The 13,860-nt window shown below is 35.0% G+C and overlaps 2 protein-coding genes and 1 long non-coding RNA gene across 5 annotated transcripts; 2 read left to right on the top strand and 1 right to left on the bottom strand.

Annotated features, from left to right (window-relative positions):
- The first annotated feature begins 40 nt into the window (after nucleotides 1-40).
- On the top strand, nucleotides 41-10,210 carry LOC140748610 (metaxin-2). Of its 3 annotated transcripts, none has more exons than XM_073081450.1 (6): nucleotides 41-448; nucleotides 2,237-2,343; nucleotides 2,782-3,012; nucleotides 3,574-3,750; nucleotides 4,180-4,241; nucleotides 8,893-10,210. In XM_073081450.1, exons 1-6 carry the CDS (start codon nucleotides 130-132, stop codon nucleotides 9,044-9,046), a joined length of 1,050 nt encoding a protein of 349 aa, XP_072937551.1. In that variant the 5' UTR covers nucleotides 41-129; the 3' UTR covers nucleotides 9,047-10,210. The 3 variants fall into 3 exon arrangements, with proteins under 3 accessions (XP_072937551.1, XP_072937552.1, XP_072937553.1); XM_073081451.1 differs by lacking the exon at nucleotides 41-448 and adding an exon at nucleotides 734-903 and having other exon boundaries at nucleotides 8,893-10,206; XM_073081452.1 differs by lacking the exon at nucleotides 41-448 and adding an exon at nucleotides 1,019-1,076.
- Nucleotides 4,278-7,900, top strand: LOC140748478 (uncharacterized). Its single transcript, XM_073081291.1, has 4 exons — nucleotides 4,278-4,366; nucleotides 5,082-5,232; nucleotides 6,420-6,585; nucleotides 7,070-7,900. The coding sequence occupies exons 1-4, from the start codon at nucleotides 4,278-4,280 to the stop codon at nucleotides 7,189-7,191; spliced, it is 528 nt and encodes a 175-aa protein (XP_072937392.1). The 3' UTR covers nucleotides 7,192-7,900.
- Nucleotides 10,211-11,970: 1,760 nt separating the features above from the next.
- On the bottom strand, nucleotides 11,971-13,018 carry LOC140748609 (uncharacterized). The gene is made up of 2 exons (XR_012102958.1): nucleotides 12,611-13,018; nucleotides 11,971-12,432 (listed from the first exon to the last, which is right to left on the bottom strand). It is a non-coding gene; the product is annotated as an uncharacterized LOC140748609 (long non-coding RNA).
- Between the last annotated feature and the right edge of the window lie 842 nt (nucleotides 13,019-13,860).

The following is a 13,860-nucleotide window of genomic DNA, read 5'->3' as shown; positions in this document are numbered from 1 at the left end:
TTTAAAGAAAGATGAAAAGGTACTCAAAGATTGACAAGAACATGACAAATTATTTTGAGACAGACGATTCATATATTTTTTTATAAATTATTATTTAATTTTGGTATTCACATTCAAAGAAAATTGAATATGAGTGTTTACGCGCTATGGGACAAAGAAATAACAGAATCAAAATTAAGAACATCCATATCTACTGATTGGTCATTCGATTCTCCCGTTAGAACTCCAAGGTCATCATCTCCAAGCAGTAAGATTGGTGAAACAATTTTTCACAAGTATATAGAGTTTGCTAATTCAAGGTGTGATTTATCAACGGATATTAAGTGCACAGAACCTTTGGATAAACCATTTGATTTTGCTGATGATGAAGAATTTGCATTTGGAATTAATTTATTGAAACACAATGTCGCTTGTGTTGGTGATAATATCACTAAACTAATTCAAATGTGTAAGTATTTATTGTAATAAATACTAGGATTCATACTTTAATTAGTTTTAATCATATTATCGTGGGTTTTTCTCTTATCAGGCGGGTTTATTGTTATTCTCTGGTACGCGTGTTTCATACAAACCATGAAAAACCTATTGGATGCGAGTGAATTAGATAAATCCGCGTAGTAGAAAAAGTCTTCTGCCTTTAGATAAAAATTCAGATTATTGTGGCTGTAAAATGGAGGTTATTGTTGTCTTAAGAATTAAGAAAAACAATTTCGATTTATGACACATGACGTCGTCACTTTGACACTTTATCTTCTAAGTGAATGGAGAATCGTGCTTTCCGTGTTTTGAATGTAGAATTCTGTGAATAATTCTCCATAACATAAAGTGGAAATTACCAACGATTATAATCAAATAACATGCCGGAAGTATCCCTTTCAGATACTATAATAACATCCCTCAGTGGTGAGTATTTTAGGCAGAATTTGTTTACACAATTACATAATTCCGGTTTTGCCTAAATATAAACTTTTCGTTGACATAATTATTTAATTTTAGATACGGCCTGACCTATTTGCGTTACGTCAGTTCGTGGTATTATTCAAATATGATCAACTTCAAAGATGACTTTGTTTTCGGTATAATTATATATGTATGAGTGTCCCTTTTGTGCCTTTAAAACTCTGTGAAAAGAGATTTCGTGGATTTTCGTTTAAAATATCTGTGCCTGTTTTGCCCCATAAAAACATAACCTTAACAGTAAAAATAAAAAAAATATGATTTTTGAATTTCGAGTTTTATCCTTACACTACATGGATTTAAAACTGCTGTTTTCATCGATCTTAATAGTTTTTGTAAAGGTTTAATGATTGCATCATACACTTAATTAATTGTAAGTATTAAACTGCATAATCTCCATACATTGCAATTGCATGTTCTTACTGATAAAAAGCAAGCTACAATATCAACACACATGATCACGTTTTTTTGTGTATGTGTGTATATTGTTTTGGATGTATACTTGTGGTTGCTATGCACACATATAAACTTACATATCAACGGATCCTACGTAAACTGGTGCAAGTGCATTTTTACAACTTTACAGTAGAGCGATTTGAATGTTCTAATGTGTGTAACTTTTACATTATTCACATATAATGCAGTATTTTTCAAAAGGATTCAATTATACCATTTTAAAATTTTAACTATGTATGTTAAATAATGTTAAAGTTACACGCAGTAGAACATTAAAATTGCTCTACTGTAAAGTTGTGAACACGCACTTGCACCAGTTTACGTAGGACCCGTCTATATGAGATGATCTTCGTCCTCACTTAGTGGCAATGCATATATGATTAACTGCAGAGCCGCTCTTCTATATACAGTTAGTTTCAAATGAACATGGCCGCCAGTGGTCCCTTACCATCTGGTGGACCACATAATTGATTGCCACTTTCATGTAAAAAAAATATTCAGAATTGGAATTGAATCATATGTCCTTTTTACAATGATCATTACACAAATTTGTCACTTATAATTAAAAGAATTACAGCAGTGACCATCAGATTGACTGCATACTTGATTGCCACTTACATGTAAAAAACAATCTTCAGAATTGGCATTGAATGTGTGTCCTTTTTACAATAATCATTACAACTGTCACTTATAATTAAAAGAATTACATAATAATGCATGTTTTGATAATGTAAAGTGATTAAAACAGAAAATAAAATCATCCATTACCTTAACAGGACCAAGCATTCATTTGATCAATGTTAATATATTACTATTCTTTCAGCTCAAGAGCCATGGCCGGACAATGTGAAGCTATTCCAGCCTTACGAGGTGGAGCAAATATTGCTGCCAGACAATGCCAGCTGTTTGGCTGTGCAGGCTTTTCTGAAGGTACTCATATATAAAATGTATTTGTTTTGAGGTAGAAGTGGCAAGGTAGTGGTTTAGATTTGGAAGCACCACTACCACATATATTTCTGTTTAACAGCAGTTTTCAGCGCTTCTGTGTTCTGGTTTGAAGGGTGAGGTAAAGGAGACATACATTTCTGAGGTGTAATAGCTTAGTCTTCACTGGTGTTCATTACAGATGTCCATGGGCGGCAGTAGCCACTTACCATCAGGTGGACTGCATGCTCATCTGCCACTCCTATGTTATAAAAAAAAGCATATTGTACTTTTGCATATTAAAGTTTGTAAGCATATAGTATAGAAATGAAACCTTCAATTGACTGACATAATCATGTCAGTAGGTTTTCTGTATTTTCACCATTTATTAGACGCATTTCAATTTCGAGCGCCCTATAACAGCCCTAAACCTTCCCATTACAGATGTGCAACCTGCCTTTCGAAGTGGAGATGCGTTGGAACGCGGAGTTCATGTCGCCCTCTGGCCGTGTGCCGTTCATCAAGTGTGGAGCCTTCGTGGTCTCGGAGTTGGAGCCCGTGGCGCAGTTTGCGGCGAACAAGGGCGCCGCGCCCTGTGGGAAGTTGACAGCGGAGCAAAGGGCCGAGATGAGGGCGTATATGAGTCTGGTCTCCAATGTGCTTGTTAATGCTGAGGTGAGGGTTTTACAGGGTTGTGAGGACTGGTTAGTTGGTAATTACCCTGATGGGTTCTTAATAATCAAACAGATACGATTTTTAAGGGAAGTTTGGTCCGCATAAAACTGCTAGTCCGCTCTGAATATAGACATGAATCGCGTCGCCATAGTAAATTGTACGACTACACAAGCTCGCAACAACTTGAGCGGACTAGCAGTTTGGCGCGGACTATACCTGCTAACTAAAATTAGAAATAATCAGGTAACAATTGTTTAGCAGTGATAGCTTAGTGCTTGTAACTCTGTCTCTCAATCGAGGGTCCGAGGTTCAAATCCCAGGCATGCACTTCTGATTTTTCGAAGTTATGTGCGTATTAGAAATTAATTATCACTTGCTAAATGGTGAAGGAAAACATAGTGAGGAAACCTACACACCTGAGAGATTTGTAAAAAAAACTCTACCAATATGCACTTGGCCAGCGTGGTGGACTATGGCCTTATCCTTCTCATTCTGAGAGGAGACCCGTGCCCAGCAATGAGACAGTGATGGGTTGATGATGAACTGTTAAATGTATTCCAGCTCTACATATCCTGGGTGGACACTGAGACGTTTAATGCTGTGACCAGGGTCCGCAATGCGTCGGTGTACCCCTGGCCGTTAGGCTGGCTGCAGACGAGGGCCAAGCGGAACAACGTGATCAAGCGGCTTAAGGCGCTCCACTGGCATGATAAGACGCTGGAGCAGGTTTTGGCTGATGTGAGTTGATATTATTAGTAGTTATGGAAAGAGATAGACTATTTTTTTTCAACTCTGATAACTTTTATGTAAAATCTAACTAAACCCTGACAATTGTCTTTTTTTTATAATATAGAAGTAGCAGATGAGCATGCATTTCACCTGATGGTAAGTGGCTACTTGGGCCAATGGACATCTGTACTCAACCCCACACAGGATTAGATATTCTTACCTGAGGTCGGCCACAGATGCGCCGCTACCCCTGAGGACTAGGGTGGAACGCCTCGGAAAAGTATACCTCGCTTAACACAACCTTCAAACCAGAGCACAGCAGCGTTTAACACTGCTAAGATATTTAATTTAAAATGATTTGAAGTTGAAATTGTTAAAGACTTGATATTTTTAAAAGTTTAAAATTAAGTGTACTATATTTATGATTTCCTTTTTCAGGTTGAACAATGCTGCAATTCTTTGAGTCAGCGATTAGGCGACAAAGATTACTTCTTTGGAACGTGAGTATTGCACAATTTTATGGTATGTTTTGGGTAATGTTTAAATTTTCTAGGGCTAAAGATTTTCTTTCAACAATAGTGGGTAAGGAACCCAGGAATTACTTCATTGTAACTGTCACTAGATTGTATGACAGAGTTAACGACAACGATAACGTTAAAATAACTAAAGGGTTAAAATATTTCTTCGGATTTATTGGCCACGTTCATTTCTTGCTAGGTTAATGCATATAAATTTTCCAGTCCAACGACATTAGACGCTCATTTAACGACCACGTCTAATTGAAATTATTTGCAACAATGTGTTTGCAAAACAATGTAATGTCTATGAAAACGTTTTGGAATACATTTTTAATGAATTTAACACTAAACGCGTGTCTTCTCCCAATCCCTTCCAGCCTGACATTCATCTGTTATGTACCCCTCCTATACTTTTTCAATCTAATACCAATGCAAAAGACGCTCTCGTGTCCTACCACAGCATTAGGCGTGTTATAGGCCCCTTAGGGGCCACATTTTTTTCATACATATTTAGTTGTAAATTCGTAGGTTCATTTGTAACTAGGTAGGTAGTATAACAGTTTTCCAGTCTCCTACAATGCGTATAATATGCTACAATTGCGCACGAATTGTCGTTTATCAAAGGAATAGACGAATGTCAACAATGCCTTTTTTTTTTCAATCAAACGCTCCTAGGCTCTCTCGTGTACTAACACTGCACTAGGCGCATTGTACGTCTCTAAGGGGCTAAGATATTTTTTCTTCGGTTATTTTATACGAGTAGATTTACTAGTAAATCTGTGGGGTAATTTATAACTAGGATAATGCCTACCAATTTTCCAGTCCGACGCCCCTAGACGCTCTGGTGTACGGCCACATGCGAGCGTTGCTGTCGGCTAGGGGCCCGAAGGCCGCGGTCATGATAAAGCCGATAACAAACGTGCTGCTCGCGCACGTGTTAAGGATGACCGACCTCACGCAGATGATGTTGACGGTGATCGATTGGTGTTGTTGGTAGAATCATCATCATCAGATCCGGTGGCGGACTAAGGTCGTCGGAGACCCGGGGCGGAAATGAGGCCCCCAGTGTAAAAAATTGACTTGATTTTAACAAAATTACAAATGTGTACAAATTACTTATTCGCTGATAAATACGTATTTCAGTGATGGTTTGGCTCCGGCTACCTTTTATTTTTCGCTGGCGACCTTTGAGGGCTCTCCAGGACCATGGGACCGCCCCTTCCGCCCCCACTTAGTCCGCTATAGATTAGATCCGCGTTTCTCAACCTGTGGTCTGCGGACACCTGGGGGTCCGCGAGTATATGTATGGGGGTCCGCGGTGTCACCTCCGGATCATACATAAATTGCTCATTAAATGCAAAAGGGCCGCAAAACGAAAAATCAGTAAACCAGTTTTATTAGAAAAAGTCATCTAAGCACACGGTATTTTAAAAAAATAAAAAAGATGCATCCAATGATGTACACTATTATTAATCTATATTTAAAAAAAAAAATGAAAAAAAAATCGGTTTTTCGGTATGTTTTGGCTGGGATTGTTTTTTTTGTTCTTTATTTTATTAAGGGGGTCCGTGAAAAATGTGCTTGTTTTCCTAAGGGTCCGTGGACTGAAAAAAGCTGGGAAACGCTGGATTAGATCATTGTTGTATTTCTGAGTATAGGTCTTCTCTTAGAGTTAGAAGGCTTTAGTTTACGAAGGTCAAATATGGACTGATAGACTTCACATGCTTTTAAGAATTACTTTACAAAAAAACGTGGACTAGTGGTAGATTATTGAAATTAAAACACATATGTGTTATGTTGAATTAATCGAAATGTTAATTATAATTACATAGTTGTTATCGTTTATTTCTCTAAAATTGCGTAGTATTATGTAGTTGTTTTTATTTTTAGTTTATTAGTTTATTTGCCGTAAAACATAGTGCGTAATAGTACTTTAATAATTGGCCATTTTGACATATTGGTGATATTTAATAAAAAAAAAATTGGGCATTTTGGTAATATTTTGAGAATAAGAAGTTCTGTATAAACTCCAATTAGACATCATCTAGTGAGAGTAGAAAACAGAAGCAAAAAGAGTAGAGATTATCCATTACTTATTACAATCAACTCTTCTATCTCTTTCTTACGTATTACGATTAATATTCTCTCTCCCTCTATCAGCCCCAAGAGGAATTCCTCATAAGCCAAGCGTTCAGCATGATCGCTAGACCCCAAATAATGCCAGAGAGGCGGACCTCAAAGATTTGTACGAGGATTAAGAGGTCTAAAATGTGCATCAACCCGAGCCGGGATCACATCCCTATGGCTAGTGATGGGGACAGTAGCGGTAATAGTGTTTTCTAGTGTAGACTTTTTCTTTACATGTTTGGAGAAGAAACAAATCTAAATCGGTAGTTAGAATACTGTTTATGTATAGAAGTTGAAGATGGTTCAATGAAAGTGGTCGAACCCATTGTGGTTCGACTCAGGCGGCACCACCGCCACACCTATTTCTGTTATAACAGCAGTGTTAAGCGCTGCTGAGTTCTGGTTTGAAGGGTGTTGCAAGGGAGACATACTTTTCCGAGGCGTTCCAAATAGTCCTCAGGGGTAAGGGCGCATATGTGGCTGACCTTAGGTAGGAATCCAATCCTGTCTGGGGTTGATTTCAGATGTCTATGGGCGGCAGTAGCCACTTACCATCAGGTGGACAGCATGCTCGTCTGCTGCTCCTATATTACAAAAAAAGTATACTAATATATGTCAAGACTAATGCCCAGTAGTGAGTCAGTAAGATGACATAAATATTAAAAGAAAGAAAATAATTTCAGATGCCAAATCCACCCAAAGAATACAAAGTAGCGAAGACATAAGCGTCGAAGCCTTATTGGAATCTTTGCGTAAAAAGAATGCCATCTACGGAAGTTACTCTGAAATGGCTGAATTGGATTAGTATTTTAACTAAACGGCTGAAATATTTTAGGAAATTGATTTAAAATGACGTAGATATGTTTGTTTGTGTGCCAGTTTGTATGTTTGTGTTTGACGCGTTAGTAATCGTTTGAATAATGTTTTTTTCATAGTTATCGATACGTTATCGACTCAGGACTCTTAAAAATAGGATATTCAGTATATCATATTCATAAAATGACCGACTAACTTATATATGAGGCGACAATCTTGGTACTTAGTGGAGACGCATATATCACCTGCTTTAATCAAAATTCCTGTTCTATTTGCATTTGGTCACACATGTCCACGGGCGAAAGTGGTCATTTACCATCAAGTGGACTGCATGCTCGTTAGCTAAATCAATTAAAAAATATAAGATTTTATTCTAAAAATACAAAAGAAATACTTTTAATTTTTGTTTGTGTGCGCGGTCATGTGTTATGTGTGGTTGGTTTTGCTATTTCAACTATTCAAAAAGGGTCTATTCATATTCTAGTCGAATAGACATCTAAGCAATTAGAAACAAAAGTGCTATGAAGAATCTCATCATTTTATTGCATCGTACCAGACGTCCAAATTATTTAAGGATTTATTTATTCCACTATTTAACCCAATTATTTATAAAAATACGGGTATTCCAATGTTGCATATTTTTTTATGGAATTGTACTTTGTGATTGTTTAAATAAATTTAAATTATTTTCATGTTGTTTTTATTATGAGTAGTGAGTCATGAGTCATTTTCTTAAACCAAAGGGGATAAACGCAATTGGTTTACAATTTTATGTTTATATAGTTACTTTATTCCGATATTATTGATAATACATAACGAACTTAGTTTACAGTCTATGTTGAATGAGTTATTCTGTCAATTGTCGTTGGACTGGAAAAAGAATCGATTTATCTTAATATTTCAGTATTATAGTCTTCGCAAATAAATGAATACGAAGTGAGCATTGAGCATTATCTCAATGGTCATTATGAGAACTATTGATCATCATGAGCATTGGCCATTGAGCATAGTAATACGTTCTTGAGCTATTCCGCTTTATTATTGTGTTCTTGTGATATATTTAATCGATATGATGAAATAATGTGAACCGAGCATGATGTTCAATGCTCATGTTGATCAATAGCTCGTGAGAACATAAGCGTATGGTCTCATGAGCTATTCTTGCTTGCTTGCTATGTTCTTATAACTAAAGATTGTACCTACTGTAATAATGTTACCGACTGAGTTAAACACTTTTGGAAATATTTATATTATTTAAAATGCCTTTAGGAACCTGCACGTAAGTTATTTTTTGTTAAATTATTTTTATTTACTCATAATTTTGTCAATTCAACGTATGATATTATTATATTGTCTCATATGTATTATAAATTATTTGTCTCATGTATCTCATAATAAATATTTTGATCAAAACCTATGCAATAATTCTATTTTACTTTTGTGAAAGAGAAAGCAGTTGGTAGTTTCACTTCATCACGTGTAAATTTTAAGTCTTCGTATACAACATCATGGTTTCATGTATTACAGTAAGCATTTTCATTTTTTATCAACAATACTTACTTTTCTATCGTCTTGTTTTGTTGTAGATATTCGTTTCAAAGGCATATTTATTGTTTTAATCCCATGTATTTATCTAATAATGAAATTTATTTAACCAAAAATAATAAAATAAAATTTCTCCTTTCCACAGCCCCACAGAACTAGACGCATTAGTCTTCGGGCACGTTTTCACGATAATCACGACGCGACTGCCGTGTCGTAAGCTCGCGGAAACAGTGCGACGATACGACAGTTTAGTCGCGCTCGCCAAACGCATCGACGAGCAATACTTCAAGCGAGCATAGCGCGAGGTGTTCAAGGACATCTCCACGGTGTTCAAGAGTCATTGAATAGCTCAATGATTGTTGAATAGCGTGGCCGTTCTTGAATTGAATAGCCGTTTCCTCTATGAACTCTTGTAGTGATTCTAGTAGTGTACTTCAAGTGTAGTTTTAATGTGAACAAGTATGATGCTGATAGACGTGCGATTATGCGAAGAATTAGTCGCATTCAATTAAATTGACGTAAGAGTGACCTATACAAATACACGGGGTTGTCCCACTGCTGGGCACAGGACGCCTATCAGAACGACTGGGATTTAGTCTAAGTCCACACCTTTGAGAATACTAGAACATCTCAGGTGTATATTGCTATGTTCATGATGATTTCTTTCGTCATAAAAACAAATGATAATTAATTTGTAAAACGCACATGGTGTCACAAAGATGAGCTTAATTTATGAAACTATTTCCGCGCAGAAAATAATCGCACGTCTATTGCGTAATACTAACTATTCAAGGGCATCTCGTTTAAGAGTTCTTGAATAGTTCAATGATCGTTGAATAGTCCGGGCGTTCTTGGAATGAATAGCCGTTTTCTCTACGAACTCTTTTCTAGTGACTTTCTTCTAGTGTAGGTACTTCAAGTGTAGTTTTTACTTCCGTCTTTAAAAATCGCTTTTAATATGTAAATGTTGTAATATGTATTACTCTTCACTTTGTTTCGATTGTGTAATAATTTAATAAGTAGTAGTAATAAATACTATTTCAACAATTTTGTGTATGTGCATGGTTTTGTAGGTGTGTGTGATTTCAAATACTGTTGTAGTTGAACTGTAGTTGTGTAGCTATACGTAGGTAGTGTCAATTTGATTGTATTTTTTATAATATAGAAGGGGCCGTTCAAGTATTACGTAAGCAGATTTATAACAATTGTTTACCCCCCATCCCCCTCGTCAGCAAAAGTAAGAAAAGCTCTTACCCCCTCCCCCATGCTTACGTAAACATTATTCAATTAATGTATTGTTTTTTTTATATTATAATTATAATTTTAAAAATGCCTAAACGTATGCATGATTTGCGGGAATCCCCGAAAATGCATCTCGCTTTCAAGTAAAGACAATGTGAGGGTGTGTAAACAAGTAACAAACTACCGATGACGTAATCATCATCTAGACTCCCCTACCCCCCCATGTCATCCAAAATATACAAAGCAAAGACATATACCCCCGGCCTCCTAAAAGCGTTTACGTAATACTTGAACGACCCCGAAGCAGCAGATGAGAATGCAGTCCTTATGATGGTTAGTGGCTTCTGCCCATGGACGTCTGTAGTCAACCCCAGATAAGATTAGTTTCCTATCCGAGTTCGGAAACTGCGCCGTTATTCCTGAGGGCTAAGCTGGATTGCCTCGGAAAAGTATGTTTGTCTTCTCATTGTATATATATGGATATAAAGATTTCATATTCCATCACGCTGCCCCAGTCCAATGTGTATTAAAGCATGCATTTTTACATTGTCATAAATGTTTGACTATTAACTATTTTCAATATTATCTTAACATAAATAAAAACGTTTTATGGCAATTTAAGAAAACTTATATGATAAGTAATGTATGATCGTAACCTTAGTACTTACAACTTATTCGTACTTTAGTATTCCGTAATATGTGTTATTTCTGAGGTGCTTGGTTGGTATTCTGCGTTAGATTTTTCTATTTTTAGATTTTAAAAAAATGTACATAAAATGAGAAGCTTGCAATTGTGCAAGTACGGTGAAACAAGCGTAAACTTCAATGTAATAATATACATTGTGTAATGTAATCTTGTGTGTAATAGGTCGTAAGTATTCAATTTTTATTATATTTTCAAGAAAAGTAAACCTTTTATAACGAAAGCGACGATTTCCAAATCTTTGTAATGTTTTAGGAGATTTTCGTTATAAAAAGTTTGCCATATGTATCAAATATTAAATAAAAATAAGTTGCAGGCCAAACAGAAGTGTACATGAAAAATATTTTTTTGCTTTTCAAATTTGCTTTCAGATTTTAATTATGAGTATGTGCAGGACAAATTTTTAATCTGAATTTTCATAATCACCCAGGCAGACGTTATAATAGATAATTGGCTACTTGACACTATTTGGGAAACTGTTTTAATGAATTCATATACGTATTATATATGCCTTTCATTGATCATTTTTTCGAAAAAAGGGCTATTTATTAATAAAAAACATATTTTTATTACGGTAAACGGAACGTTACGCCAAAACAGGCGGTCAAGTGTCATTTCGTAGCGTGACGTCAACACATTGAAAATATAGAAATAAACTACGACGCTACACATACTTCAGGGGAAATCTTGGGAATTATTTAACTTTTATTAGTACAATTGCAAGAATGTCAAATTACAAGGCGTGTGCAGTGACGATGTGTACAAGTACGATCGCTAAATATCCTAACAAATTTGCTTATACAAGTTCCTAAACCCAAATCTCATAAACGTTAAAGAACTTGCAGATTCTTATATGTTTAAATCCTCTGTTTGCAAGCAATGACATTTTATACTATCTATGTAAGAGAAGTATTATTGAAAAAAAGGAATAAATTAAGTAACTCTCGAGTGATTCGTCAATTCCAAATCATTGGAACGGGACGTAATCAAAACAAAACAGCAAGTGGAAGTATTCATATATTTAATATATTATATAAATGTCTATGATAAGAATAGAATTATAAGACGTCTATGAGAATTCTATTTTAAGGGCCCATTCTGTAATTAATAGGACACAATTAAAATATTTCATGACTGTGTTATTATTGATGGTGCATGTGCACTGATTAAGTTACATAACTGTATAATTAAAAATACATGATTTGCTAATATTAGTATTTTATTAACCGATTTCTTTGTTTATTTGGTATATATGGTTCTATTAGTGAGTACACATGGTAGAACTTTTGTATATATTTATCATATGTTACAGTTACAATAATTACTACAGATCACCTAAGCTAAATTTTTGTGCTGCTTGTGTGTCTGCTTTTCTTCATTACTAAAATTATTTTCCGTAACAAATTGATATATATTTTTATCACTGTCATTTTCAGAATTAAATTGCAATGCAATAATAGGAACTGTATGGTCACTTTTCTTCTTTCATCTTGTTGGGTAGGTCACGCAAGTAAAGAAGTACTATTTCCCGTGTACTTTACTTTATGTATTTCAGACTGGTGCCCACTTTCGAAACTTTTGGCTCCTCACTTCTTCTAGGCAGGACAGTCATCACATTTTCATTTTCATTGATGTACCTTGTGTTCAGGACAACTTTTACTTTTCATGAAACACAAACTTGCCTTCCTCTTAAACTGCACATACTCTATAACGTCGTCACTATACGATTGTCGGGAAGTTCTGTAAATATAAATATAACCAATTAATAACCTTAAAACAGTTCACATAAGAATATAAGTATATTTAAAAAAATCTTAATAATCCCTTGAAGACAACCTTTCTTCTGTCTGAAGTCAGTTAAGAAATGTTTTAATTGTCCGATATGATTAAATGTAAATATAAAGAATGTTTTACTTACGTTGTTTATTTGATATTTCCATAGGTTATCTCACGGAAGTTTTTGTATCCATTTTGATTTATTGCACTGCATATATGGAGATTCTTTAAGCAGGTTCACGCTATCAGCTTTAATATAGTATGGCTTCATTTCGGTTCACAACATAAATTCAACCAACTTTAACAGCAAACGATTTAATTATTATTTGTCTTGTTTGGTTTCGATGTAGTGACGTCACATGACATTTGAGGCAGCACTGTCGCCGTTTTGGGATTTAAAATCCACAGATAAAAAATCGAAAATTTCTTTTTAAAAATTAAAATACTTAGAACGTATTAAAAAATAAACGAAATACTGCATAATATATGTTTACTTATAAGCTATCATATCCAACATATTTCATATTTTATTGTTATAACTGTCAAGTACCCAATTAAATACTGATTTTTAAAGGAGATTAATACGTTTGTTCTGATTTTTTGTATCAATAAATTATTATCAAGAAAAAAAATGGTTTTATAAGTTTGCAGTGTTTTTATGAATATTTTGATCAAATACAATTTGTCCGCGTAAAACTGCTAGTCCGCACTGAATATGGAAATGAAACGCGTCGCCATAGCAAATTGTATGACTACACCGGCTCGCAACACCTTCAGAGCGGACTAGTAGTTTGGCACGGACTATACATAGAGTTAAGTAATACTTAAGTACTTATGGTTGAGATAACGGACATATAAATAAGTATTATAATATAATGTACTGAATAACTTCATTTTAATAAAATATCTTTACAGATAGTAAAGTACAATCTTAGTGATAAAATTGAATATATTTTAATCGTAGTGTAATTTTTGAATTTGGTAGAGCTCTTAGTTTGGTTGTGGAGTTGCTGGCATAAAATAAGATCCAAGTTATTATCCGTTGTCAATAATCAGTCTTTCCAATTTTTGCCTACCATAGCATATTTACCATACCATACCATATTTGACAATTTCTTCATACAAACACGATGTCATTTTCCGATCTTTGGTAGGGCAAGTTATGGATGGATTGAGTATTAATAATAGGCGTCTGTCGTTCGGTAATGTTTTTATGGTAAATTGATTATTAAGAAATACTTTTTGAAAGCTGAACATAGCAGCACTTCACACTGCTATTATAAGACAGAAATAGGCATAGATCCTACTGACGAAAATAGGTGACTAGTACAACCAGATTCGCACACCGAAAGGTTCTGCCAGCTTTGAAACTACTTTTGGGTAGTTATAGAT

The sequence above is a fragment of the Epargyreus clarus genome, unplaced genomic scaffold, assembly GCF_041222505.1.
Source record: "Epargyreus clarus isolate Ecla_fem2 unplaced genomic scaffold, WU_Ecla_fem_2.2 ptg000016l, whole genome shotgun sequence".
Lineage (NCBI taxonomy): Eukaryota > Metazoa > Arthropoda > Insecta > Lepidoptera > Hesperiidae > Epargyreus > Epargyreus clarus.
The sequence above is the reverse complement of the archived record's forward strand: the minus strand, read 5'-3'. Positions and strand labels throughout refer to the sequence as shown.

Excerpts from the sequence above, each read along its gene's own strand:
- LOC140748478 (XM_073081291.1), top strand. The coding sequence starts at position 4,278 with ATGTTTAAATTTTCTAGGGCTAAAGATTTTCTTTCAACAATAGTGGGT. Across the intron at positions 4,367-5,081 it reads ATTGTAACTGTCACTAGATT|TCCGACGCCCCTAGACGCTC; the intron begins GTATGACAGAGT and ends CCAATTTTCCAG. Across the intron at positions 5,233-6,419 it reads TCACGCAGATGATGTTGACG|CCCCAAGAGGAATTCCTCAT; the intron begins GTGATCGATTGG and ends TCCCTCTATCAG.
- LOC140748610 (XM_073081450.1), top strand. The coding sequence starts at position 130 with ATGAGTGTTTACGCGCTATGGGACAAAGAAATAACAGAATCAAAATTA. Across the intron at positions 3,013-3,573 it reads ATGTGCTTGTTAATGCTGAG|CTCTACATATCCTGGGTGGA; the intron begins GTGAGGGTTTTA and ends AATGTATTCCAG. Across the intron at positions 3,751-4,179 it reads TGGAGCAGGTTTTGGCTGAT|GTTGAACAATGCTGCAATTC; the intron begins GTGAGTTGATAT and ends TTCCTTTTTCAG.